The 23,826-nt window shown below is 53.0% G+C and overlaps 1 protein-coding gene across 3 annotated transcripts; it reads left to right on the top strand.

The window, feature by feature from the left end:
- Positions 1–536: 536 nt before the first annotated feature.
- SRRT (serrate, RNA effector molecule) lies at positions 537–22,633 on the top strand. Of its 3 annotated transcripts, none has more exons than XM_048516953.1 (20): positions 537–644; positions 2,320–2,457; positions 3,614–3,742; positions 5,308–5,454; positions 6,363–6,551; positions 11,947–12,116; positions 13,887–14,056; positions 14,207–14,308; positions 14,886–15,000; positions 15,092–15,249; positions 15,504–15,565; positions 16,373–16,451; positions 18,256–18,447; positions 19,484–19,654; positions 19,837–19,990; positions 20,542–20,735; positions 20,820–20,976; positions 21,491–21,580; positions 21,674–21,770; positions 22,410–22,633. In XM_048516953.1, the coding sequence occupies exons 2-20, from the start codon at positions 2,339–2,341 to the stop codon at positions 22,483–22,485; spliced, it is 2,571 nt and encodes an 856-aa protein (XP_048372910.1). In that variant the 5' UTR covers positions 537–644; positions 2,320–2,338; the 3' UTR covers positions 22,486–22,633. The 3 variants fall into 3 exon arrangements, with proteins under 3 accessions (XP_048372910.1, XP_048372909.1, XP_048372908.1); XM_048516952.1 differs by having other exon boundaries at positions 541–648; XM_048516951.1 differs by lacking the exon at positions 537–644 and adding an exon at positions 694–803.
- The last annotated feature ends 1,193 nt before the right edge of the window (positions 22,634–23,826 follow it).

Raw genomic sequence — 23,826 nt, 5'->3', positions numbered from 1 at the left:
AGCGAGGAGCTGCGGACCACCCGGGGACTTGGAGTGAGGAGGACGGTGGAACCTGCAGGCCCAAAATGACATGGACGGGCTCTGTCTGCAACGTCGCTCCGCCAGACCCTTCGGCCGGTCACCCCCTCCCAGGCAGACCCGCTCCACGGGAGGGGGTCGGGGGTGTGAACGAGGAGCTGTCCAGGGCCTGATCCGGGCCAGGGATACGCGGCCTTCCCACCCGCTCCGGGCCCGCATTCAAGAGCGGCGGAGTCACGCGCCCCCGGTCATCTTGCGGGCCCCTGCCACGTGGGTTGCCAACCTCCAGGTCAGGGGAGGGGGAGGCGGCATCACCGGACCGCGAAGGCGCCTCCCCCCAGACGCCCCCCCCCCCCCATCAAGTCACAATAAAACCTCCAGAATAAAACGCCCCCCCGACCACTCGGGAGCGGAAGGCCGCCCAGGCTGAGCCGCTCTGGGCTTTCTTTCTCTATGGTCTTCCAGCCAAGGGAGGGAACTTCCGGCCGGAAGCGCCTTTGTCTCGCCCAACACCCTTCTCATCCGGGTCTTCGGAACGCCTCTCCGCCTGATTGGCTCTCCGAGCGGCGGGAAGTGACCGCTGCGTGGCAAGGCGGCTTCCGGCGTGGGAAGAGAGCGCGAGCGAGGCAGGTGGGCGGCGGAGGGGGGGGGGTGTCGGCCGGTGGGCCCCGGTTGGAGGGGCGAGGCTGGAAGCTCTCCTCGTGGCCGCCTCCCCCCGTGGGGGAGCCTGCAGGGCTGAGGGGGGACCCCCGGCGGGGGCGCTCAGGAGGCTCCGTCCGCTGGAGGTCCGTCCTGGGGAGCCCCAGACCCAACCTGGAGACCCCCGACCACCTCCCCGCTTTTAGCCGGAGAGAGGCCCCCCCCCCCTTTATACAGAAATCGGTGTCGAGTTGAGAGCAGCGGGGGCGAAAGGGTTAAGAGCGGGTGCACTCTAATCTGGAGAACCGGGTTTGATTCCCTGCTCCGCCACTTGAGCTGTAGAGGCTTATCCAGTGAACCAGATTAGTTTGTGCACTCCCAACACACGCCAGCTGGGCGGCCTTGGGCTAGTCAGGGTTAGGGTGGGATGGCGACACGTGCCAGAGAAGCCTGTGAAGAAAAAGAAGAGAAGAAGAAGAGTTTGGATTTATATCCCCCCTTTCTCTCCTGCAGGAGACTCAAAGGGGCTTACAACCTCCTTGCCCTTCCCCCCCCCCACAACAAACACCCTGTGAGGTAGGTGGGGCTGAGAGAGCTCCGAAGAACTGTGACTAGCCCAAGGTCACCCAGCTGGTGTGTGTGGGAGTGCCCAGGCTAACCTGAATTCCCCAGATAAGCCTCCACAGCTCAGGCGGCAGAGCTGGGAATCAAACCCGGTTCCTCCAGATTAGATACACGAGCTCTTAACCTCCTGCGCCACTGCTGCTCCTCAAAGGGTCAAAAGTTATGACGCAGCCTGGCTGGAGGCCCCCTAGATTTTGAGGCCCTTGGCTTCCACCCCCCAGGCCCATAAGTAAAGCAAGCACGGCCTCTATTTGAGCATCTTTTTAAACCCTTGCTTGGGAAGGAGTTTATGCCCAGTCTCCCCTCGTGGTTGGCTTCTGAAAAGGTCTCCTTGCTTGCTGAGTAAGGAGAGGCGGTTTCTTGACTCCGTGGTGGAGTTCAGGTCCTGCCCCTGCCATTTTCCCACACCGGTCAGAGGAGAGTTAAAAATGAGGCCAAGGCCAATGGTGCAAAATAAGGTTAAATATGTTTTTTATGACTCAGCGTTCCTTACATGCTTTGCTTAGAGGGTTTTTCAGGGGGATCGTAAGTCTTGCAGTGATTTTTCAAAAAGGGTACAAGATCATTACTCAGAATTTTATTTAAAAGCACCAGGTCGCTATTGACCCATGGGGTCATGCCACATTTGTGATAATTACTTGGCAAACCACGTTCATCATGTGGTTTGCCATTTCCTTCCCTGTCATCGAGCCTTGACCCCCCCAGCAAGCTGAGGACTCATTTTATTGACCCAATAAAAGGATGGCAGGCTGAGTCAGCTTTGAGCCGAATCGAGAGCAGAAGTTTGACTGCAGAGCATTCTGCGCCACGGGGCTCTTGTTTCAGAATTATTACTGAGTAATAAAATATATTTTTACTTTATTTGGTACCACTGGATTTGCTTGTGTTTTTTAATCTCCAGCTGGTTTCTCTGCCACTTCAGTTCAGCATGTTTTCCTTTCTGTCTCTGCTCCCTGGTATGGTGGGATCCTTGTTCCAGCCTCTTGCCCCATAAGTGGTTACGATGGATTAACTCTTTTCCTCTCATCTGCTTTGCAGTGGATCTCCCCCTGCCTCAATGGCGGACAGTGACGATGAATATGACCGCAGGCGCAGGGACAAATTTCGACGGGAGCGGAGTGACTATGACCGCTCTCGTGAGCGCGATGACAGACGGCGGGATGACTGGAATGACAGGTGGGCTTTAAGGATTAGGACTGGAAGTCGAGAGAGAAAGGTCTAGGTCCGTGGTGGTGAGCCTATGGCACTCCAGATGTTAATGGACTACAATTCCCATCAGCCCCTACCAGCATGGCCAATTGGCGATGCTGGCAGGGGCTGATGGGAATTGTAGTCCATGAACATCTGGAGTGCCATAGGTTCACCACCACGGACTAGGTGAACTTCTCTCTGTTTTGGGGACTGCTCCTGTTGCATCAGTTCAGTCTGTGGCTGTGGGTAAGTCTGTTCAGTTTTGGGTTGCTTATCTGCATAATCGGCTTCTATATAATCATGCAGCTTTGGCTTGGGAGCATTGTCAGAGTTAGAAGCACCAGTGTTGTATAGTAGTTAAGAGGAGTGGACTCCAATCTGGAGAACCAGGTCTGATCCCACATTCTTACACATGAAGCCTGCTGGGTGACCTTGCCGGTCTCTGAGAATTCTCTCAACCCCACCTATCTCACAAGGTGTCTGTTGTGGGTAGAGGAAGGGAAGGCCACTCTGAGACTCGTTATGGCTGAGAAAAGGCGCGTATCAACCCAAACTTTTCATCTACATGATTGTTTTTCATAGTTGTTTTTCACAGAGGCTAGAGCAGTGATGGCGAACCTTTTCGAGACCGAGTGCCCAAATTGCAACCCAAAACCCACTTATTTATCACAAAGTGCCAACACGACAATTTAACCTGAATACTGAGGTTTTAGTTTAGAAAAAACAGTTGGCTCCGAGGTGTGCGTTACTCGAGAGTAAGCTTGGTGGTAGTCAGTGGCTTTGCTTTGAAGCAACCGTGCAACTCTTCCAATGGGTGAATCACAACCCTAGGAGCGTTTATTCAGAAGCAAGCAACAGAGCTTACTTCCAGGTAAAGATCGTGCTTTAGTTCTTTGCATGAAAATCGGTGGTGTTTAACAGCGCTTAACACTGCTTCCCCAAAAGTTGGTCTTAGGTTTAATGCTAATAATCGAGCCCAAGCCAGCCTAGATGTGTATGAGGGGGACTCTGTTTGCGCGTGCCCACAGAGAGGGCTCTGAGTGCCACCTCTGGCACCCGTGCCATAGGTTCGCCATCACTGGGCTAGAGAAAAGGAAGAGATGGCCTGGTGGGTTATAATCTGTGTGCCTCTTACCCTCAGGGAGTGGGATCGGGGGCGAGAGCGCCGGAGCAGGGGAGAGTACCGTGATTACGACCGGAACCGACGAGAGAGGTTCTCTCCGCCTCGCCATGAGCTAAGCCCTCCGCAAAAGCGTATGCGGCGTGACTGGTAGGTGGCTCTGCCTCCCCAAACCACTCCTCCTGGTCCTGGTACCAAGTGGGAATTTCTTTTAAACAGGGAGCACCTTCCTTATGAGGAGAGGCTGCAGCGTTTGGGACTCTTTAGTTTGGAGAGGAGATGTCTGAGGGGGGATATGATTGAAGTCTATAAAATTATGCATGGGGTAGAAAATGTTGACAAAGAGAAATTTTTCTCTCTTTCTCGCAATACTAGAACCAGGGGGCATTCATTGAAAATGCTGCGGGGAAGAATTAGGACTAATAAAAGGAAACACTTCTTCACGCAACGTGTGATTGGTGTTTGGAATATGCTGCCCCAGGAGGTGGTGATGGCCACTCACCTGGATAGCTTTAAAAGGGGCTTGGACAGATTTATGGAGGAGAAGTCGATCTCTGGCTGCCAATCTTGATCCTCCTTGATCTCAGATTGCAAAAGCCTTAGCAGACCAGGTGGTCGGCAGCAGCAGCAGCCGCAGAAGGCCATTGCTTTCACCTCCTGCATGTGAGCTCCCAAAGGCACCTGGTGGGCCACTGCGAGTAGCAGAGAGCTGGACTAGATGGACTCTGGTCTGATCCAGCAGGCTAGTTCTTATGTTCTTATGATGTAGTCTGAGTGCCAAAGTAGTCTAGCAGGTGTACGTCTGTGAGCCTGACACAACACTTGGGCTTCTGGCCTTGACACCCAGAAGCAGAGCAGGATTGGGATCCCTGTCCTCTGCATTTGCCTGTTGGGAGCAGCCGCCGGTCAAGAGGCCGCCTTTTTTTGTTAACTCTGGCTAGTTTACGTTAATTTCTTTCCAAGCCACATGTCAGCACAGTCGGTTGTAACTGGTGCCGACAAATTCTGGGAACTAATTATATGCGGCACAAAGAAGGCCTTTCAGATTCGCCCCAAGCAACGCAAAGGGTTTTACTCAGGGGTGGGATCCAAAAATTTTAGTAACAGGTTCCCTCACCAGCCCCCCCTCAGCAAAGGGGGCAGAGGCGTACTTAGGCAAACCTGAGCCCTGGGAAAAACCTGAGTTGGATTGCCCCCCCCCCCCATGGGCAGCCACCCCACCACGACCCCCAAAATTTTTTTTGCACCAGGTCATTTCTAAATCATCATCACATTATAGAAAATGCCCCAACTCACAAATCTGAACACAGCAATGGTGAAACACACAGGTTCTTTGATAGAGACTGGTGAGATAAAAGGCACGAAAGGCTGAGAATCAATTAATTGCAGTACCTGAAAGGGATTAACCCAGTTCAGGGAGATGCATTATTAGTCGCAATTGCTACAAGGAACCTTCATGTTCAAAGGCAGGATGCCTCTCGGGGAGGCGAGGGCGTGGAGGCGGAAAAGCGGACCCAATTAGCAACCCCCTCTCGGCACACACAAATAATTAGTAACCCCCTCTCGGGAACTGGTGAGAACCTGCTGGATCCCACCTCTGGTTTTACTGAATTGAATCGGGCTGCCTGATTAGATAAACAGCGTGCTCTCAGTATCCCGGTTCTCTCCCAGTCCTCTTGAGGATGATTTTCTGCCCCCTCCCCCAATTTCCACAGGGATGAGCACACAGCCGACCCTTATCACTCCGGTTATGAGATGCCCTATAGCGGGGTCTCCACTGGCCCCACCTATGGATCTCCCCAACCTTGGGCCCACCCCGAAATGCACGTGACGCAGCACCACATCCTGCCTATTCAAGCCAGGTAAGCTGATTCCTCTCGGCCTGTGCATGATCCACCCAAAAAGTTTGAGGTTGGCATTGAGCTGCGAATGATCTTCCGTCTGAAGTCGGGCTATTTGCCCACTTAAGGGGTTCCAAATGGTTGCATTTCCAGGGGTGTCCCCAGCTGGATGGCTTAGTGGTTAAGCAGACAAAAGGCATCTGCTGATTTATTTAGACCAGGGGTAGGGAACCTGCGGCTCTCCAGATGTTCAGGAACTACAATTCCCATCAGCCCCTTTCAGCATGGCCAATTGGCCATGCTGAAAGGGGCTGATGGGAATTGTAGTTCCTGAACATCTGGAGAGCCGCAGGTTCCCTACCCCTGATTTAGACGTTTGTTTGGCCTCTCTCAGCTTAAGCCCTCAAAGCAGTTTTTTGGTTTTCAAGAGCAGGTTAGGTTATTTAGTGGCACGTTGTTATTTATTTGCTTAGCACGTTTGAAGAGATATTTGTCATAAGTGTTTTATTCCAGAATATTTGCAATTGATAATAAGTTCACAGATAACAAGGAGGACTGAACTGTGTATTAAAGAGAGGAGGAAGAGGCTACAGTTATTTTGATTTTGAAGCCTTCGGGGGGGGGGGAGGTGAAGCCACATTGTATGATACAAACAGCAGGGCGAAGAGTTTACAGCACATGCCTTATAAAATCTGAATTCTGCTTTGTAGCTCAGGGCCAGGTTCCAGCTCACCCCTCCCAAATAGAAAGTTCTCTCAAACCTCTGGTAGATGCGGGCCCTTCATTGTTGGGGGTTCTGTGATTGTGCTCTCAGGGCCTTGATCAAGGATAACAACATCCTGTGGGGGGTTCGGAGATTGTTCAGGGCGCAGGTTGCTGCTGGCATTTCTCTGGTGGCAAAACACACGTCTGCCCTGTTCTCTTCCCAGGCTGGGGAACATCGCGGAGGTGGACCTGGGAATTGCCCCGCCCGTCATGAAGAGTTTCAGGGAGTTCCTTCTCTCTCTGGATGATTCTGTTGACGAGACGGAAGCCGTGAAACGCTACAATGACTACAAACTGGACTTCCGGCGCCAGCAGATGCAAGACTTCTTCTTGGCCCACAAGGACGAAGAGTGGTACGTCTCCCGTGGGCTGGGCCTCCCGCTTTTGTGGGGGGGGGGTGTGGAACTGGGGGGGGGAGAGTGGGGTGGCTCAGCCTGTGCCGCTGGCTCTGAGCTTCTGGGAAAAGTAGCGAAGCCCCCACTTCTCATCTTGAAATGTTTCTGCTGCCGAGAACTGGGAAGGTTGTGAGTTCTCGCTTGAAACCAAAATGCCGGCCTCCAGGGTGGCAAGAGGTTTCTGGCTTGGCTCATGATTACAAGGGAAGTTCCCACCTGCTCTTGTGTGATTTGGTGCGCCTTGAAACTTCCAAGACTGGTAGATTAGAAGTTGTGAAAGTTTTGGGGCACACAGAGGCTGCGATCTTATGCCTACATGCAGGAGAATAAATATATGTGGACCTGCACTATGGATTACGTACGCCGAGGAATTCCAGTTGTGGCACCTGCTGCTTGCTGGGCTGGGATGTTGGCATAACTGAGTTATCTAGGAGGTGATAAGCATGAGGATCTGACTCCCCTCACAAGCACAGGGCAACGTCTGTCCACAACACCAGTCGGAGGGCTGCTTGCAGCTCTGATGGGGGGGGGGGGACCATGCTAGAGATGGGGTAGAGGGGCAAACTCAAGAGCTGAAGCACCAGTTGAGGAAGAGACCTCTAGAGTCATCTAGTCCAACCCCTGCACAATGCAGGAGCAGAGAAGAATGGGGGGGGAGGGCGCGTGGGTTCCCTGGTTTCAGTGTAGCACTGACTTGAGGCAAAAGAACTTTCCCAGGAGGGGCCTTTGGCCTTGCATGGTGTCTGGTTTAATATGGAGCTTCTACCTAGACATCTTGACTCAAGCAGGTCCACCCCCATTTTCAAAGATGGGTTTCTGCTGAATAGGATTGTCTGCTCCTGCTGCTTGAGGCTTGCCTTTGGCCAATCAACTTGCAGCGTCTGTACCTGCCTATCAGATTTTTATCCTCTCAGCAGCCTCATGAAGTCAGAGACTTCAGTTAGGCTGTCGTTTGGTAGAGTTTTCAGTGACTGTGGAGACCTGGAGCTCCTCCTGCCTCTACCCTCCTCGGCCCACAGGCTAATGGCCGACCCTTTCCAAAACTAGTAGGTCTTCCCAAATATTGGACCCAGACTAACATTTCAGGGAACACGATGATTTCTGCTCTCGCAGAGAGATTTTTCTGCATCCCCCTCCTTGTATCAGCCTGAAATCCCTCCTGAAGGGTTTTTGTTTTTTTTTGGGGGGGGGGGTACTCTTTACCACGATCTGGATTGCAAGAGGCATTTCAGGTGGGGAAAGGGTTAGGGTTGATGGGAATTGTAGTCCATAACATCTGGAGTGCCAAAGGTTCGCCACCACTGCATTAGATCATGTGTTTTGAAATTGTTGAGATCTTGGAAGGGAAAGTGAGGCCTGGGGGGGGGGCTGATCCCTAGGGCTGGGGGGGACTTCCTGTCCTCTGGACGGCATCTGCACAAACCTCCCGCCACGCTTGGAATGATGTAAGTTCGGCATGTTGGGTTTGTATCAGTGGCAGGTTGAGGTTGGGAGTCAGAAGCATCTCTGTGGGGTTCAGCACTTTGCATCATTTGTGGGACACCCACAGGCCTTGGCTAGGAAGCAACGGGGGCAAGAGAGGCGTGGGTGAGGCGTGATGGGGAAAGAGAGACAGATAGAGCCTGAGGGTGAAGGGTAGCTGCTCAGCCTTCCTCTCCATAGGAGATGCTTTCCCTGAAGCACTTGGTTTCTCAGACTGCTGCTGTTTGAGTGGCTCTGTGGTGGAGGAAGCTGTAGTGGAGGCCTTTGCCTTGTCTGCTGAGAGCCCGTGGCCTGTGTGGATGCCCATTGGCAAGGGTGGTTGTGCTCAGGGCCTCTGCAGGCTCCGCCCTTCTTTTCTTGGCTCCTCCCTTCTTTTCTTGGCTCCAGCTGGTTTCAGCTTTCTGTGTGCTCTGAAATACACAAGGGGTGGGTGGGTTCTCAAGGGAACAAGACCATGGAGTACATGTTCTCATGCCGGTTGCCTCCTGGTCTGAGAGAGAGAGAGAGAGCCAAAGCCAGCAGAGGGTGGTGTGAGATCCTTTGGAGGACACAGGTCTGCAGACTCACTGTGTGGAGAAGCCCAGCTGATGTGAAGGGTGGAATGCTTGGTTTGGGGAGATGGAATGGCATCTGTTCTGGAACCACTGAAAAGAAGACTTCTGGGACCACCTTTTTTGGGAATGAGTGCAATGCTTAAGACAAGGTTTTACTCATTAGGAATGCTTAGTATGATGGTCAGTTTTTACCTTTAAAAAACTGCACCGTTCTTCTTGCAACATATGTTAAGATACATTCAGATGTGACTGATTTTGTTTATCATGAATGCGAGTGTGTGTGAAGATAAGAACATAAGAAGGAGCCTGCTGGATCAGACCAGAGTCCATCTAGTCCAGCTCTCTGCTACTCGCGGTGGCCCACCAGGTGCCTTTGGGAGCTCACATGCAGGAGGTGAAAGCAAGGGCCTTAAGAACATAAGAACGAGCCTGCTGGATCAGACCAGAGTCCATCTAGTCCAGCTCTCTGCTACTCGCAGTGGCCCACCAGGTGCCTTTGGGAGCTCCCATGCAGGAGGTAAAAGCAATGGCCTTCTGCGGCTGCTGCTGCTCCCGAGCACCTGGTCTGCTAAGGCATTTGCAATCTCAGATCAAAGAGGATCAAGATTGGTAGCCATAAATCGACTTCTCCTCCATAAATCTCCATAAATAAGATACCATATGGCAGAGATACCAAATGGCAGAGTTCAGAGTTTTAAATCCGTATCCAGATAGGCTGCTTGCCCTGTGAGGTCTGGGCAAATTGTAGTTCCTCTCCAAAGTTTTCCTCCAAATTGTACGCTTCTGTGTGTTTATTACAAAACTTGCATTGCCTGTTTTCGAGGTTTATTGTCCGATAGCAGAAACTAAGATATACTTCGTAACTTATTTTAGGATGCAGCGGTTTATATTGCCTGTGATTGTGTTTGGGGAAAACAAAAGCATTAGTACTTTTAAGTTTCCTAAACATGGCCAGCACTACAATAGATGAAGAAGAAGAGTTTGGATTTATATCCCCCCTTTCTCTCCTGCAGGAGACTCAAAGGGGCTTACAATCTCCTTGCCCTTCCCCCCTCACAACAAACACCCTGTGAGGTGGGTGGGCTGAGAGAGCTCCGAGAAGCTGTGACTCGCCCAAGGTCACCCAGCTGGCGTGTGTGGGAGTGCACAGGCTAATCTGAATTCCCCAGATCAGCCTCCACAGCTCAGGCGGCAGAGCTGGGAATCAAACCCGGTTCCTCCAGATTAGATACACGAGCTCTTAATCTCCTACGCCACTGCTGTACACAATGTATTTCATGTTTTTATAGGAGTAAAATAAGCTTAAGTTTCTTAAGAAAGTACTGTATGTATTTCAGCATTTCCAAAAATTTCTAGTTTTTTCCCCTGTGGCTTCAAAATTTCTGGAAACTTTACCTTTTTTCCACCCCTGACAGCCAGATACCTCCAACTGGGAAAAACTGACCACTGGGCATTTGTCACAACCTGATTTTAACACCTGGGAAACTAGAGTTTTTTCCTGCCCTGGGGAGGGGACCCAGGTGGCCTCTGCCTGTCAGGATGGGGTTCTCCCCTTCCTCAGAGTTTGGGGTACCCCGTGAAGGTAGCCAGTCAAGGAAGGGCGGGGGACCATCGGAAGAGGTTCCAGGTTTTCCACGGCAGAGTGTGTGCCTGGGACCGAGGGGTTTTGGTGGGGGGCCCCCCTCCGGCAGGTGTCCTTGAGGCTTCTGGGGGTCTGATGCAGCTATCACTTAATTTTTAACCGTTTTGATTTCCTTTTGGTTTTGTTCTGGATGTTAACTGAAATAACGTGGCCTTTTCTCCCCTCCTCCCAAGAACCTGTCACAGGAGACTCCAAAACTCAGCCGTCCTCAGCCTGGAGAATCCATAAATAAGCCAAACAAACCCAAGAGCCTGGCCGCCGCCTTCTTTTTCGTTCCTCTCTCCGCTGGCGGTGACTTTTTGTTTTTCGTCCGCAGCGCAGGCAGTCAGGGCGTTCACTGTGCACAATGCAGTGACTAGCTGAATGTGTCTGGTCAGGAGGTAGCCAGGACAGGGGCGCCGCGGGCCTGCTACCTTCGCTTTTGCAAGTCCCGCGGCCCAGCGGGAGAGAGAGGCCAGGCTTGGTAAATCTTTTTTTTATTTTTTTCTTAAATACCCACTGAAGAAAACTCTTCGCTTGGAAAACTTGGAGTGTGACCCCCCTCAGTGTATGTATGCCGTGTTCTGTCTTCTTAAATCAGAGCTGAGAGAGAAAAAAAATGAAATTCTAGACACATATCTTGTATTTTGCAAGACAAAATGGTAGACGGTGTGTTTTTGGCTTTTATTGTATTAATTCCCTTCCCTATCAGTGCTGCTTTGATATTACCATCATCCCTGACATCTGCTCACCCCCACCCACCCACCCCGCTGGTGTGTTTATGAAGGCATGGTGGTATTGCTGGAAGACTGCCCCCTCCACCAAGAAATTGCCAGTCTCCCCATTGAATGTGGCCTCTGTGGGGCATGCCCCGGCAGCCCACAGTTCTGGAGGCCCCGTGTTTGAGAATGCCCCTCCTCAGCCAGTGGCCAGACAGGTGCCCGCTCTAGCTGGGCTGTGAGCCTTACAGACCGGGGGGGGGAGGGGTGTTGGGGGGCAGCAAAGCTCTGGTGTGGAGGGCTTCCGTTCTCTGCCAGATGCAGGAATCATGGAGAGGAGGGGCTAACTGAGAGTCAGGGAGGGGGAGGCTGGAGCAGTTGTGGAAGGCAGCCTGGCGGGGGGCCACGGGGCTTGTGACAAGTGGTTTGCACGGGGGGGGGAGCCAAGGGAAGGCTTGCAGGGAGGCGCAAGAGAGGAGCCAGCCATGAGGCGTGCCACTGAGGGTCAGAGGGTGTCGTTAGTGGCCCTCTCCCTGCTGGGCTAATTGCTTTCCTCAGGGGGTCTTTCCCCTCCTGAACGGCATGTCTCCCCCCCCAAAAAAAAATTAAGTGAAAAACCTAGAAGGGCAGAGCTGATGTGAAATCCTCTCCCCGCCCCCCCACTGACACTGCTGCCACCGGCTGCCCCTTTGGGCTTAACAGGCCAAATGCAGAAGGGCCATGGCTCAGCTCCCCTCTACCTGCCAACAACCACCTTTTTCAGGCAGCCCCCTCCCCCCCCCCGCCCCTCCCCACAGAAGAGAGGAAAACCTGGGGGGGGCCTCCTCCCTCCCCCGCTTTGCATGTGCAGATTTTTTCATGGCGGGTGCTGCGCCTCCAAGCTCCGTTTTGGGCTCACGGAACTCTCCCCTCCCCTCTTTGTGTGTTTCTCCCTCGCTCTCCCCCACCCTGCCCTGCATAATTTCGATTCCGTGCAGGTTCCGGTCCAAATATCACCCGGATGAAGCTGGCAGGAGGAAGGAGGAAGCCCACAATGGCCTCCAGAACCGGCTGAACGTCTTCCTGTACCTCATGGACAACGGCTGGTGTGAGAACTTGCAGCTGGACATCGACAAAGCCAATGCCATCATCAAAGTCCTGGACGCCGGTAGGTGCTTGCCTGGCTCGCCAGGGGCTGTTTTCTGGGTGCTTCGAGGGGCGCCAGGACTCTTGGGCAGCCTGTGCCAGAGAGCCTGGTCAGAGGAGACAAGCAGAGCTAGGCGGGCCCAGGAGCAGCGCGCTTCGGATGCTGCTGGTGCGTTTTGCTGCCTTTGGTTGCTCAGCTTAGAACTGCAGCCGCCGCTCCTGCCACGCAAAAAGGCCTTTGGGTGCTTCTAAGCCAGTGGTGGCGAACCTTTGGCATGGGTGCCAGAGGTGGCACTCAGAGCCCTCTCTGTGGGCACGTACAAACAGAGTTCATCATGTGGGGGGAAAATCGCTCCCCCCCCCCACACACACACACATCTAGGCTGGACTGGGCCACTGGGCTCGATTATTAGCATTAAACTTAAGGCCTAGTTTTGGGGAAGCAGTGTAGGTAACCCTGTTAAGCGCTGTTAAACCCCGCTGATTTTCATGCGAAGAACTGAAGCGTGATCCTTTATCTGGGAGTAAGCTCAGTTGCTGGCAACGTGCCTTCCTTCTGAGTAAACCCTCCCAAGGTCATGATTCACCCGTTGGAAGAGTTGCACGGTTGCTTCAAAGCAAAACCAATAACTACCACCAAGCTTACTCCCGAGTAACGCACGCCTCGGAGCCAACCGTTTTTTCTAAACTAAAACCTCAGCATTCAGGTTAAATTGCTGTGTTGGCACTTTGCGACAAATAAGTGGGCTTTGGGTTGCAGTTTGGGCACTCGGTCTCAAAAAGGTTCGCCATCACTGTTCTAAGCAGTCTAGAGGGGGCAGCCGAGGGGCTCAGAGGAACCTGGCTTCTGCCGGCAGTTGGCAGGAGGCATTCCCAAGATTCCCCACTCAACTGCAAGGACACCTCCATGGTAGCCAGCAATAGCGGCACTTCGATTTGGGCTGGGGGGTGGGGAGGCTTTGGGTGCTCCCTGGAAGCCCAGACTGCCGGGGGTTATGAATGCCTCGTACAGATCCCCCGGGGCATCCCTGCCACTTGTGTCTCCTCAAGGCTGGCAGCTGCCCTCTTTCACGCCACTTCCTCCCTGGTCCTTCTAAGTCAGAGATGGCGAACCTTTTCGAGACCGAGTGCCCAAATTGCAACCCCAAACACACTTATTTATCACAAAGTGCCAACACGACAATTTAACCTGAATACTGAGGTTTTAGTTAGAAAAAACGGTTGGCTCTGAGGCATGCGTTACTCGGGAGTAAGCTTGGTGGTGGTCGGTGGCTTTGCTTTGAAGCAACCGTGCCACTCTTTGAACTGGTGAATCACGACCCTAGGAGGGTTTACTCAGAAGCAAGCCCCAGTGCCAGCAACCGAGCTTACTCCCAGGTAAAGGATGGCGCTTTAGTTCTTTGCATGAAAATCAGTGGGGTTTAACAGTGCTTAACAGGGTTACCTACACTGCTTCCCCAAAACTAGGTTTTACGTTTAATGCTAATAATTGAGCCCAGCAGCCCAGGCCAGCCTAGATGTGGGGGGGGGGGGGCTCTGGTTGCACGTGCCCACAGGGAGGGCTCTGAGTGCCACCTCTGGCACCTGTGCCATAGGTTCGCCACCACTGTTCTAAGTGAAGCTGCCCGGGGTCGGCGCTGGGGTCTTCCTCCTGCTAAGCAGAGGCTCTTCCACTGAGTCGGACCTCCCTCCTGAGGAAGCAAATAGCGGAGCTCCCCCGGGGCCCTTTCCCTGCCTGTGCCCTCCAAGGGAGCTCCCCCTCAGGACGCGGGGCCCGGTTGTCTTGCTGCAGCGGTCATTAAGATGGAAGGCGGGACGGAGACTGACCTGAAAATCCTGGACCAGGAGGAGGAAGAGGAGCGCCAAGAGAAGGCCGAGCCTGGGAAGAAGGAAGATGGCCGGCCGGCAGACCCCGAGCGCAAAGCGGCCGAGAAAGAGGACAAGAAGGAGGAGGCCAAAAAGGTGCGGGCGGGGGGAGGCCCTGATGCCGGGGGGGGGGGCACGGCGGGGGCAGGGCTCCCCCAGGCCTGTAGCTGTCTCGTTGCAGCGCTGAGAACTCTGCCTGCTCCACCTCTTGGGAGGGAGCGTGTCAGGCCTGTTGCTGTCTTTCAGGCTAACGACGAGGAGGTCCCAGAAGACAAAGCCAAGAAATCCTCGGAAGAGGAGGAAAAGAAGAACGAGAAGAAGGAGGAGCCAGACAAGGAAGCCAAGAAGGTCTGCTTTGGGCCAGGCACGGCCAGTGGGAGCGGGGGGGGGGGGGGGGCTTCTGTCTGGGTGGGGACCACGGCTGGGATTATGGGGAAGGAAATCACAATAAGAACTGGCTGCCACGCTCCTGGCCGGGGGCAAGAGAGGCTGAATCCCACCGCTAAAATCAGCTATGCCGGTTAAGCAAATCTGCTGCTTATTTTGTGGGACGGGGCGGCTGAGGTCACCTCTGGGGGTCCCTTGCTGAGTGAGCTGGGGGAGGGTCCTTTGCCAGGCCCTGGGTATCACTTGGGCAAGGCAGCAGTCTGTCTGGGAGAGCCCACCCCCTGCACCCACACAGCCTGTCACTCCAGTTGGCTCCTCCTGTAGTGGGTGGGGCATGGGAGGGTGAGTGGGTGGGGCTCGCCCCCGGTCATTTCAGCACCATGGCAAGGAAGGCGGGGGCCCTGAATATCAACAGCGGGACAGCGTGGCACTCAGAGGATGCTCGGCTAGGGCTTGGCTCTGGTACGAGTGGCAACTTCCTCGGCACTTGCCCGGGGAAGCAGCCCAGGTTGTGTGACGGGCAGCCTTCGCTTCACAGACCAGCCACAAACGCAAGCGGAAGCGCAGCGGAGCCGACAGCTACGACGAAGGCAGCGTCTCCGAGTCGGACACGGAGTCAGAGGGCCAGCACCCGGAAGAGGAAGACAAGGCGGGTGAGGCAGGGGGCCAGGAGCCAGCTCGGGGAGGCCGAGGGCTGGGCTGGCCCTGAGGTGGGTCTAGCCGGACTCTTTTTGTTGCCCGCAGTTGAGAAACCCAAGGAGGAGAAAGCAGCCAAGGAGGGCGAGGAATCCCCCAAGGCCAAGGAGAAGGAGGGGGAGCCCAAGCCCCGCCCCCTGCACAAGACCTGCTCCCTCTTCATGCGCAACATCGCCCCCAACATCTCCCAGGCGGAGATCGTGGCAGTGAGTGGGGGAGGGGAGCTGCCTGAGGGTGGGTGGGGGGTGTCACAGCGCGACTGGATGTCCGTTTCCATTGCACCATCCCGTTAATTGGGGGCTATGTTACGAGCCGCCTGCGTATCTCTTGCGCTCTTTACAGCAAGCGGTGATTTGGTAGCCCCGGCTGCCAGTTGTCTTCTGCTAGTGGGACTTTGAGGGGGTGGGGGGAAGAGGTTGGGGACGTGGCTGGTGCTGAGCGTCTGCTCCTTCTTCCCCAGCTCTGCAAGAAATACCCTGGCTTCATGCGTGTGGCTCTTTCAGATCCCCAGCCAGAGAGAAGGTAACGGGGATTCCTTTTCCTCTCCCCCTTCCCACCTCGGTTGCCAAACTTCCACACGTGAGGAGGAAGCTGGGCTGGTTGCTGGCTCTTAGCCTGCCCCTTTGCTTGACTTCTCTTGGGTGACGACGAAGCAGCAGTGGCGTAGGAGGTTAAGAGCTCGTGTATCTAATCTGGAGGAACCGGGTTTGATTCCCTGCTCTGCCGCCTGAGCTGTGGAGGCTTATCTGGGGAATTCAGATTAGCCTGTGCACTCCCACACACGCCAGCTGGGTGACCTTGGGCTAGTCACAGCTTCTCGGAGCTCTCTCAGCCCCACCTACCTCACAGGGTGTTTGTTGTGAGGGGGGAAGGGCAAGGATATTGTAAGCCCCTTTGAGTCTCCTGCAGGAGAGAAAGGGGGGATATAAATCCAAACTCCTCTTCTTCGTCTTCCTTGGGGGCTGTCCAGGGCCAAATGGGCTGTCGTTCATGGTGCTCTCAGTGCCTGGCCTCAGCCTGGTGGGCCTCCCTACTTGGGATAACAAGTAGATTGAAATCTATCCTGTCGTATGTGGAAGGCAGCAAGAAAACTCAGATTTCATATCTAGCACCATCTCTTTGGCCAGTTTGTTGGCAATTATTGAAGTTGATGTAGCCTACTTTGCAAGATTGTTGTGATGGTAAACCGAGAGAAACTTCCATAAATTGTGTCAGAGGAAGGGAAGGGTCAAGGTCACAGGTGGCAGAAAATGCTCAAAAGGAGCCCACTTGAGACCCACCTTGAACCTGACGGCAGAAAACCTAACCAAAGCCATATTCACCTTTCAGGTTTTTCCGAAGAGGGTGGGTGACGTTTGATCGGAGTGTCAACATCAAGGAAATCTGTTGGAACCTCCAGAACATCAGGGTAAATCCTAGAGAACGGACCTTGTCCATCGATCCGTGGAGCCCCTGGTTCTTGTGGTCAAAAGAAGCTCTAACAGAACTGAAGTCCGGAAAAACAACTTATTTGCAGATTATGGTAGAAGAACTGAAATTGCCCATTTCTTAGCAGAGTAAAAAACGTAACAGAGTTTAAAAAGGAATTATCCTTTATTAGGATTCTAGTTATTAAAAAAAATTAGGCTACAAAATATATGCAACAAAAGGAGGAAGACCAAGAAATAATCATGTGCAGAAATGCACAAACAATCTTACAGAGTAACAAACAGCAAAACAACACGCAGTAAGGAGAAAAGAGCAGCGGGAGAATAAAGTAAAGGGTTTTTTTAAAAAAGGAGAAACATACAAAACGACACCATTATATGCAAAAAGGGAGGTGACCCCCAATTATTATATTAGCAGCTCACTTGCCCTGCATTAACAGAAACCACCAAGTAAATGCAGGTATCCTACTCCTGCAAGCATTTACCGGAAGAATCACTGGGAATGCCAGATATTCTAGCAGATTACACAAAACTGTATCTAACAACTGATTTGTCGCAGGGTTTGGACAGTTTGCTGCACGAATGTGGGGAAACGTCTCAATTTTGTGTAAATAAATAATGAGAAATGAGCGGTTGTAGCCTCTCACCCAAGAGATGCAAAAACATGACCAGTTTTCAGTATAAATTAACCACCAGCAAATGGAAATATTCAGGGATTAATAATAACCACTATTCTTGAAGAGTTGATAAAAATTAGCTATAGCAGTTTAAAAAAACAGGTAACTTAAAAATCTCACTGATTGGACCTCCCTGAAATTCCTTTGGCTCAGTGAGATCCACATGATCAAGATGAGTCGTGCTGCCTTAGGTTGTTTCTCTTTCGGAGGTCCCCATTTCCCTTGTCCTTCACATGTGCTGAAGACCGGCAGAGGCTTCTAGCTCATTTTATTTGGAACCAAACGAAAGTCAAGATATCCCCTTAAAAGAGAAGGTTGTGGGTTCCAAACCTATATCTCTGTTCCTGAGCATCTCAACCTTAGAAGTATCTTTCTGTATGTTTCAGGGAACTCCAGTAAAACACGACTTAATTTTTGAAGGATCTTTACTGCAGCCAGTATACTTAATAAGAGATTTACCTGAATGCCACCTAAGCACCCTCCCAGAAAACATTAAATAATCCTTTTGTAACTAAAGCTGTGGCTCATTCCGCACATGCAGAATAATGCACTTTCAAACTGCTTTCAGTGCTCTTTGAAGCTGTGCGGAATGGCAAAATCCACTTGTTGTGAAAGTGGTTTGAAAACGCATTATTTTGCGTGTGCGGAAGGGGCCTGTGTGTCAACCAGGGCTCTAAATAGGCTCCCTGGGTTTCGACACACCCAGGTTTCAGGGCTCTTAATGGGCTCCCTGGGTTTCAACACACCCAGGTTTCAGCATTGGATAAAAACCCAATACATGTAGTCACCCAGTAGACAGTAGAACCCAGCTTCAGAATTTTGTTGTTTTTATATCCTATTGCTGAAATTATGACAGTTGACATTTCTAAGTTGTGGCAGATCTGGCATATTTGATCAATAGAGCCTGTGATTAACCTGTTGAAATAACATTTTGTAATAAGGAGTAAAAAAAATCCGAGCTGGGAAGAGGTGGCCCGCCGCTGAGTGGCAGGAATCTTTTTCCCTTTCCAAATGTGTCCTGAGCGGGGCACTCAGCTGCGCTTCAGTTCTAGACCTGAGGTGAGGTGACATCTGTAGGAATCATTTCCCATGCGGTCCTGTCTTCTAGCTGCGGGAATGCGAACTGAGCCCCGGGGTGAATCGCGACCTCACTCGGCGTGTGCGCAACGTGAACGGCATCACGCAGCACAAGCAGATCCTGCGCAACGACATCAAGCTGGCGGCCAAGCTGATCCACACGTTGGACGACCGCACCCATCTGTGGGGGGCTGGAGAGACCCGCCCTTCCGCCGAAGTCTCGGTCAGTTGTGGGGGGAGGCGGGCGCCTGCCCGTGCAGTGGGCCGCTTGGGAGCTTTCCCCACCCTCAGATTTGTCCGGAGGTCCTCCAGGGGGCGGACTTGTGGGCTGAGAGCTCTTGACTGGCCTCTCCCTGCAGAACGGGCCGTCAGCCCGCTTGCCTCCTTCTGGTGGGTCAAGCTGTGAGTTCCTCAGGCCAATGCAGCAGCCTGCAGCTGACCAGCAACACAGAATCAGTTGACTGGGCAGAGCTTATGTAACCTCCTATCTGTGGGTTCTGCGGGGCAGAACTTGGAATGAGTTTGCAACAACAAATTAAAAAAAATGGTTTACTTTCTTAACATCAAACATCAACATTTAACATCACACTTCAAGGTCTTGTTCAGGTTGCATTTTCAAGTCCTTCTAGTTACAGTCTTCTGAAATTGCCAAGTCCAATCCTTCTTTGCAAGTGGGTTGGCTCCTGAAGACTCCAAGGGCTTGGTGAACAGGATTCAACATGATGAAGGTTTCCAGGAGAACTCTCACCCATTGCAAACACAAAAAGAAACCCTGAAACAATAAACTCCAACATTTACAACATAGCAAAAACAAACAACTACCTTCCCAGTAGTTCCCAACAACATTGCAGTTACCTTAACAAGGTGTTAAGGGGTTATACCAGGGGTAGGGAACCTGCGGCTCTCCAGATGTTCAGGAACTACAATTCCCATCAGCCCCTACCAGCATGGCCAATTGGCCATTACTGACGAAGCTGATGGGGTGCTGGTCCTATTTTATCAGGCTGGGAGTTCTGAAGTTAATCAAGGTCCGAGTCTGGTAGCCTCGTCTCCTCCAAACCACATGAGCTCTGCAGCCTTCTCCTGCTTTGGGTCTCCACCCCTTTCTGGGTCAACCCATTCTGAGCATGGGGGTTACACTTACAGCCGGAAGAAGCGGGCTGGCTTGTGTGTTTCCCACCACGCACCTCTGTTTCTCTTCAGCCACGCCTCGTCGCTCCCTCTGGCTCACTGCATCTCTCTTCTTCTCCCGGCCCCAGAGCTTGCCTTCCCAGAATCCCATCCTCAAGAACATCACAGACTACCTGATCGAGGAGGTGAGCGCGGAAGAAGAGGAACTGCTGGGCAAAAGCGGGGAGCCCTCGGAAGAACCCCCCAAGGAAGGGAATCCGGCAGAGATCAACGTGGAGAGAGATGAGAAACTTGTCAAGGTGACGGCATCTGCCTGTGGGGGGGGGGGGGGGGGGGAGCTGTCGACCCTGTCGTGGGTGGGAAGGGAGCTGCTGGGGGGGGGGAGCTGTCATCCCTGTTGTGGGTGGGAAGGGAGCTGCTGGGGGGGGTGTTTCTTCAGCTGGGCTCACCTGGAGACCTCTGCCTGCCTTTCTCTTGTTAGGTGCTCGACAAGCTGCTCCTGTACCTCCGGATTGTCCACTCCGTGGACTACTACAACACCTCCGAGTACCCCAATGAGGACGAGATGCCCAACCGCTGCGGGATCATCCATGTTCGGGGGCCCATCCCCCCTAACCGTGTCACCCACGGGGAAGGTAAGCGGGGTGGGGGTGGGGAGCAGCTCCTCAATGAACCACCGCGGGCCTCGCCCCCAACCCTGCAGTGAGGAGGGCAGGCGACTGGGGGCCTGCAGAGACCTTGGGCCAGGCCAGTTCTGTGTGCATCCTTGGGTCCTGGCTGCTGTCCTGTGCAGTCTCTTGCAGCTGTCAATAAGCGCAACTCCTGGCGGTTCCTCTGCTTTCCAGTGGCTGCTTTGGTGCAGAGGTGCGGAGCCTGCCATGGTCTGTGGGGTGGGCCCGCGTGTTCCTTGGTTGGAGGGAGAGCCCATGGCCTGCTAGGCATTTTGTACCTGGCTTGGTCCAGAATACCAACCCCCCTCCCCCCGCTAGTCCTCTGGCCTGGCTGCTCATTCCTTGGGAGAGTGGAGTAAGGGGGCCTCAGGGGTTTGGGCTCCTCCCATAAGGTGAAACCCTTAGGAGCAGTTTGCTGTGTTGTGTGGTGGGACCTGCTTTTTCTTCCTTGTACCTTATGGGAGGAGGAGGAAGATCTCCTGGCCTCCCCACCCATTTTGCCCCTCTCCCTTCAGTGGCCGAGTGGGAGAAGACCTTTGAGGAGAAGCTGACTCCCTTGTTCAGCGTCCGGGAGTCCCTCTCGGAGGAGGACGCCCAGAAGATGGGCAAGAAGGACCCAGAGCAGGAAGTGGAGAAGTTTGTGACGGTCAACACGCAGGAGATGGGCAAGGACAAGTGGCTGTGTCCGCTCAGCGGGAAGAAGTTCAAGGTGGGTCCCGCGTCTGCCCCCCTGCGCCCCCCCAGTTCCTCAGCCAGAGGGGCAGAACCCCCTGACAGCCTTCCTCTGCCGCAGGGCCCCGAGTTCGTGCGCAAGCACATCTTCAACAAGCACTCCGAGAAGATCGAGGAGGTGAAGAAAGAGGTGGCGTTTTTCAACAACTTTCTGATGGATGCCAAGAGGCCCGCGCTGCCCGAACTCAAGCCCAACCAGCCGCCAGCCCCAGGGCAGGGTCAGTGAGGGGGTGCTGCGCCGGGGGGGGCGGGGGGGTTGGACCAGCCTCAGAACTGCCCTCCTGGGCTCCCCAGCACAAGCCTCCTGCCCCCCTCCATGGCAGCCTGGCCTCCTCTGCAGGGTCTCTGCCAACGTCTGTCGCATCTCCTGGGGGCGGAGCCTTCTGACTGGCAGCGGGAGGGAAGCCGAGGTCCTCACACTTCGCCTGGCCTCTCACTGGATGGGGGGGGGGCTCAGCGACCAGCAGCAGGGCCTGCAGGAGCTTGTGGGGGGGGGGCTGTCTGGGGGGGCTGCCCCAAGAGCCACTGGTAGGGAGCTGCATCCTGGAGGGGGGCCTTGATCTCAGAGCCTGAGCAGCAGCAGGCCCCTCCTCCCCTGACGGGGTTGGGGAGCACAGCCTGTTTGCAGTTCCCCGGCTTGGTGCCGTTTCCAAGGTCACCACCCCCCTCCCCGCAGTCTGTTCCGCCGGCTCCCAGCATTCCTCCTCAAGTTGCTCTCTTTTCTTTCTGCAGGCCTGGCCCCTGGGCTGCCCTATCCGCCCCAGGCCCCCCAGGGCCTGATGCCCTATGGACAGCCCCGCCCACCCATCTTGGGCTATGCCGGTACGTAGAGGCCCAGCTGTGAAAACCTCTTGGGTGCAGAAGACTCCTTGGGTGTCTGAATGATCACGCTCACTGGGTTGCCTCTCTGTGCAGGGGCCCCTCCGTACCCGCCGGCCCCGTACGCCGCTGGCAGGGGGAGTTACGACACCTTCAGAGGACAGGGCGGATACCTGAACAAGCCGCGGAACAGGTTGGTGCGGGCTTCATTTGGGGCCAAAGGTTGCTGTGACCTTACGAGCCGGGGGCTGCCGGCAACCTTTTATACATCGAACTGCAACACTGTTCAGGGCAAAAGATCGATTAAGAGCTGTGTGAAGAAAGCCTGTTTGCATAACTTCAACAATGCACCACTTCGCTGTACCTGTGATTAATATGTTGAGCCTGAACTTTGATTTTGTTGCAAGTCTTTTATTGGGGAGTGGCACATATGAGGTCTCACCACAAGGAAGAAATATACCCAAGAGTACTATGCGGGATTGTTTTTGTGTGCTGGCATAAGGGATTGTTTTTGTGTACTGGCACTTGGGATTCCTGGCAGCTCCTCCCCCTCATCGCCCTCACCATAAAGCATTTCCAAGAAACCCTTGAGCTCCATACAAATCTTGGCCTGCTGTTCCCGTCATATGGTAGTTAATCTAGCATAAAACTTTCTCCTTCAACATATCGTCACTTAAAGGTTGCCTTTTCTTCTCTGAGTAGCCCTTCTTTTGTTCTGGACTGAGCCCTGCTCGGCTCTCAAGGCAAGGCAGGGTCATCAGAACGCCCAGGGTCATCAGAAACAGACAAGGAGAGGCTTTGATTCCCAGCTCACTTCTGCTTCTCTCCACAGGATGGTCCGAAGAGACCCGCGTGCAATTGTAGAGTACAGAGACCTGGATGCCCCGGAAGATGTCGATTTCTTCTGAATGAGAATCCCCCTCCCCACAACCACTCCCCCCCCCCCAGGCTCTTGTGACTCTGTGTTTACTTCTCCTCCCCTCTGTGTCCTTTCTTTTTTTACATTTCATTTTCTCAGCTTCAAATAGATTTCAATAAACTTCCATTTGGAGACCAGTTTGAGGACGTGGCTGTATGTAAACATGCAACATCCACGCCCCGTGTGAATTTGCAGACTGATTCTGTGCAGTCCCTTTCCGCCCTCCCCTTTCACTTTGCTCTTCAGCGTGTGGTGGGCGTCTGCCCTTTGCTGCCTGGCACGTCTGACCACTTCGGCTGTGTGGGAATGGCATTTTGTAGGGTAGATTTTATTTCTGGCACATGTGGAAAAGAGCCTGAAGGTAACCCTGAGAAACTAACAAACAACAACAATTGTGTGTAACGTAAGGAATGGAAAGCAAAAAACGCGTCACACACTCAAACGGAGGTTGCACTTAGCCAATATAATATGTAAAATGATTTCTTTTCAACAGATTTTAGATTTTAAGTGTGTGACGCATTTTTTGCTTTCCAACCCTGAGAAACTAGCCTGTAACCAGATTCTGGAGGCCGGTGTGACCCTGGTGGATTTTCACACACACCAGGGCTGCTGGAACATGAATGCAGCACAATCAATCAATATGGAACCTTTATTGGCATATAAATTCGTTAAACAGGGTTATTCTTAAAAACTTAGGCACAGCAGATATAAAACTGTCTACATTAAAGTAACCATAATAACTTATAAAGTTAAGAACGTTTAAGAATTACAAAGCAAAGAATGTTAGCTGCCTGTTCAACAGCTTCTGTAACTTCATTGTTTAAAAGGAATACAGTCTTTTCTTACTCAGTAAGTTCACTGCTACCCACTAATAAAGGTTCTAGCAATGTAGACCTAGCAGTACTGGACAGGGGGCAATGCGGTAGCTCATGCTCAACTGTTTCTTGACTTTTCATTTTGCAGATGCACAGTCTTTCATAGGGAGGGAGTTTCTGTTCCCCTTCCTGTCTCAAAAGAGGAAGGAAGGATGTTGCATCTTGCAAGTGAAAGAGCATGGCGTAGTTTAGACTCAGGAATTAGATGTTGTATTATTGTTGTTGTTGTTGTTGTTATTATTATTAATTAAACTTGTATTAGGAGCAGCAGTGGCGTAGGAGGTTAAGAGCTCGTGTATCCAATCTGAAGGAACCAGGTTTGATTCTCCGCTCTGCCGCCTGAGCTGTGGAGGCTTCTCTGGGGAATTCAGATTAGCCTGTGCACTCCCACACACGCCAGCTGGGTGACCTTGGGCTAGTCACAGTTTCTCAGAGCTCTCTCAGCCCCACCCACC

Source organism: Sphaerodactylus townsendi, linkage group LG15, assembly GCF_021028975.2.
Source record: "Sphaerodactylus townsendi isolate TG3544 linkage group LG15, MPM_Stown_v2.3, whole genome shotgun sequence".
In the NCBI taxonomy this organism is placed as follows: Eukaryota; Metazoa; Chordata; class Lepidosauria; order Squamata; family Sphaerodactylidae; genus Sphaerodactylus; species Sphaerodactylus townsendi.
Note: the sequence above shows the minus strand (reverse complement) of the source record. Positions and strands in the feature narration are given on the sequence as shown.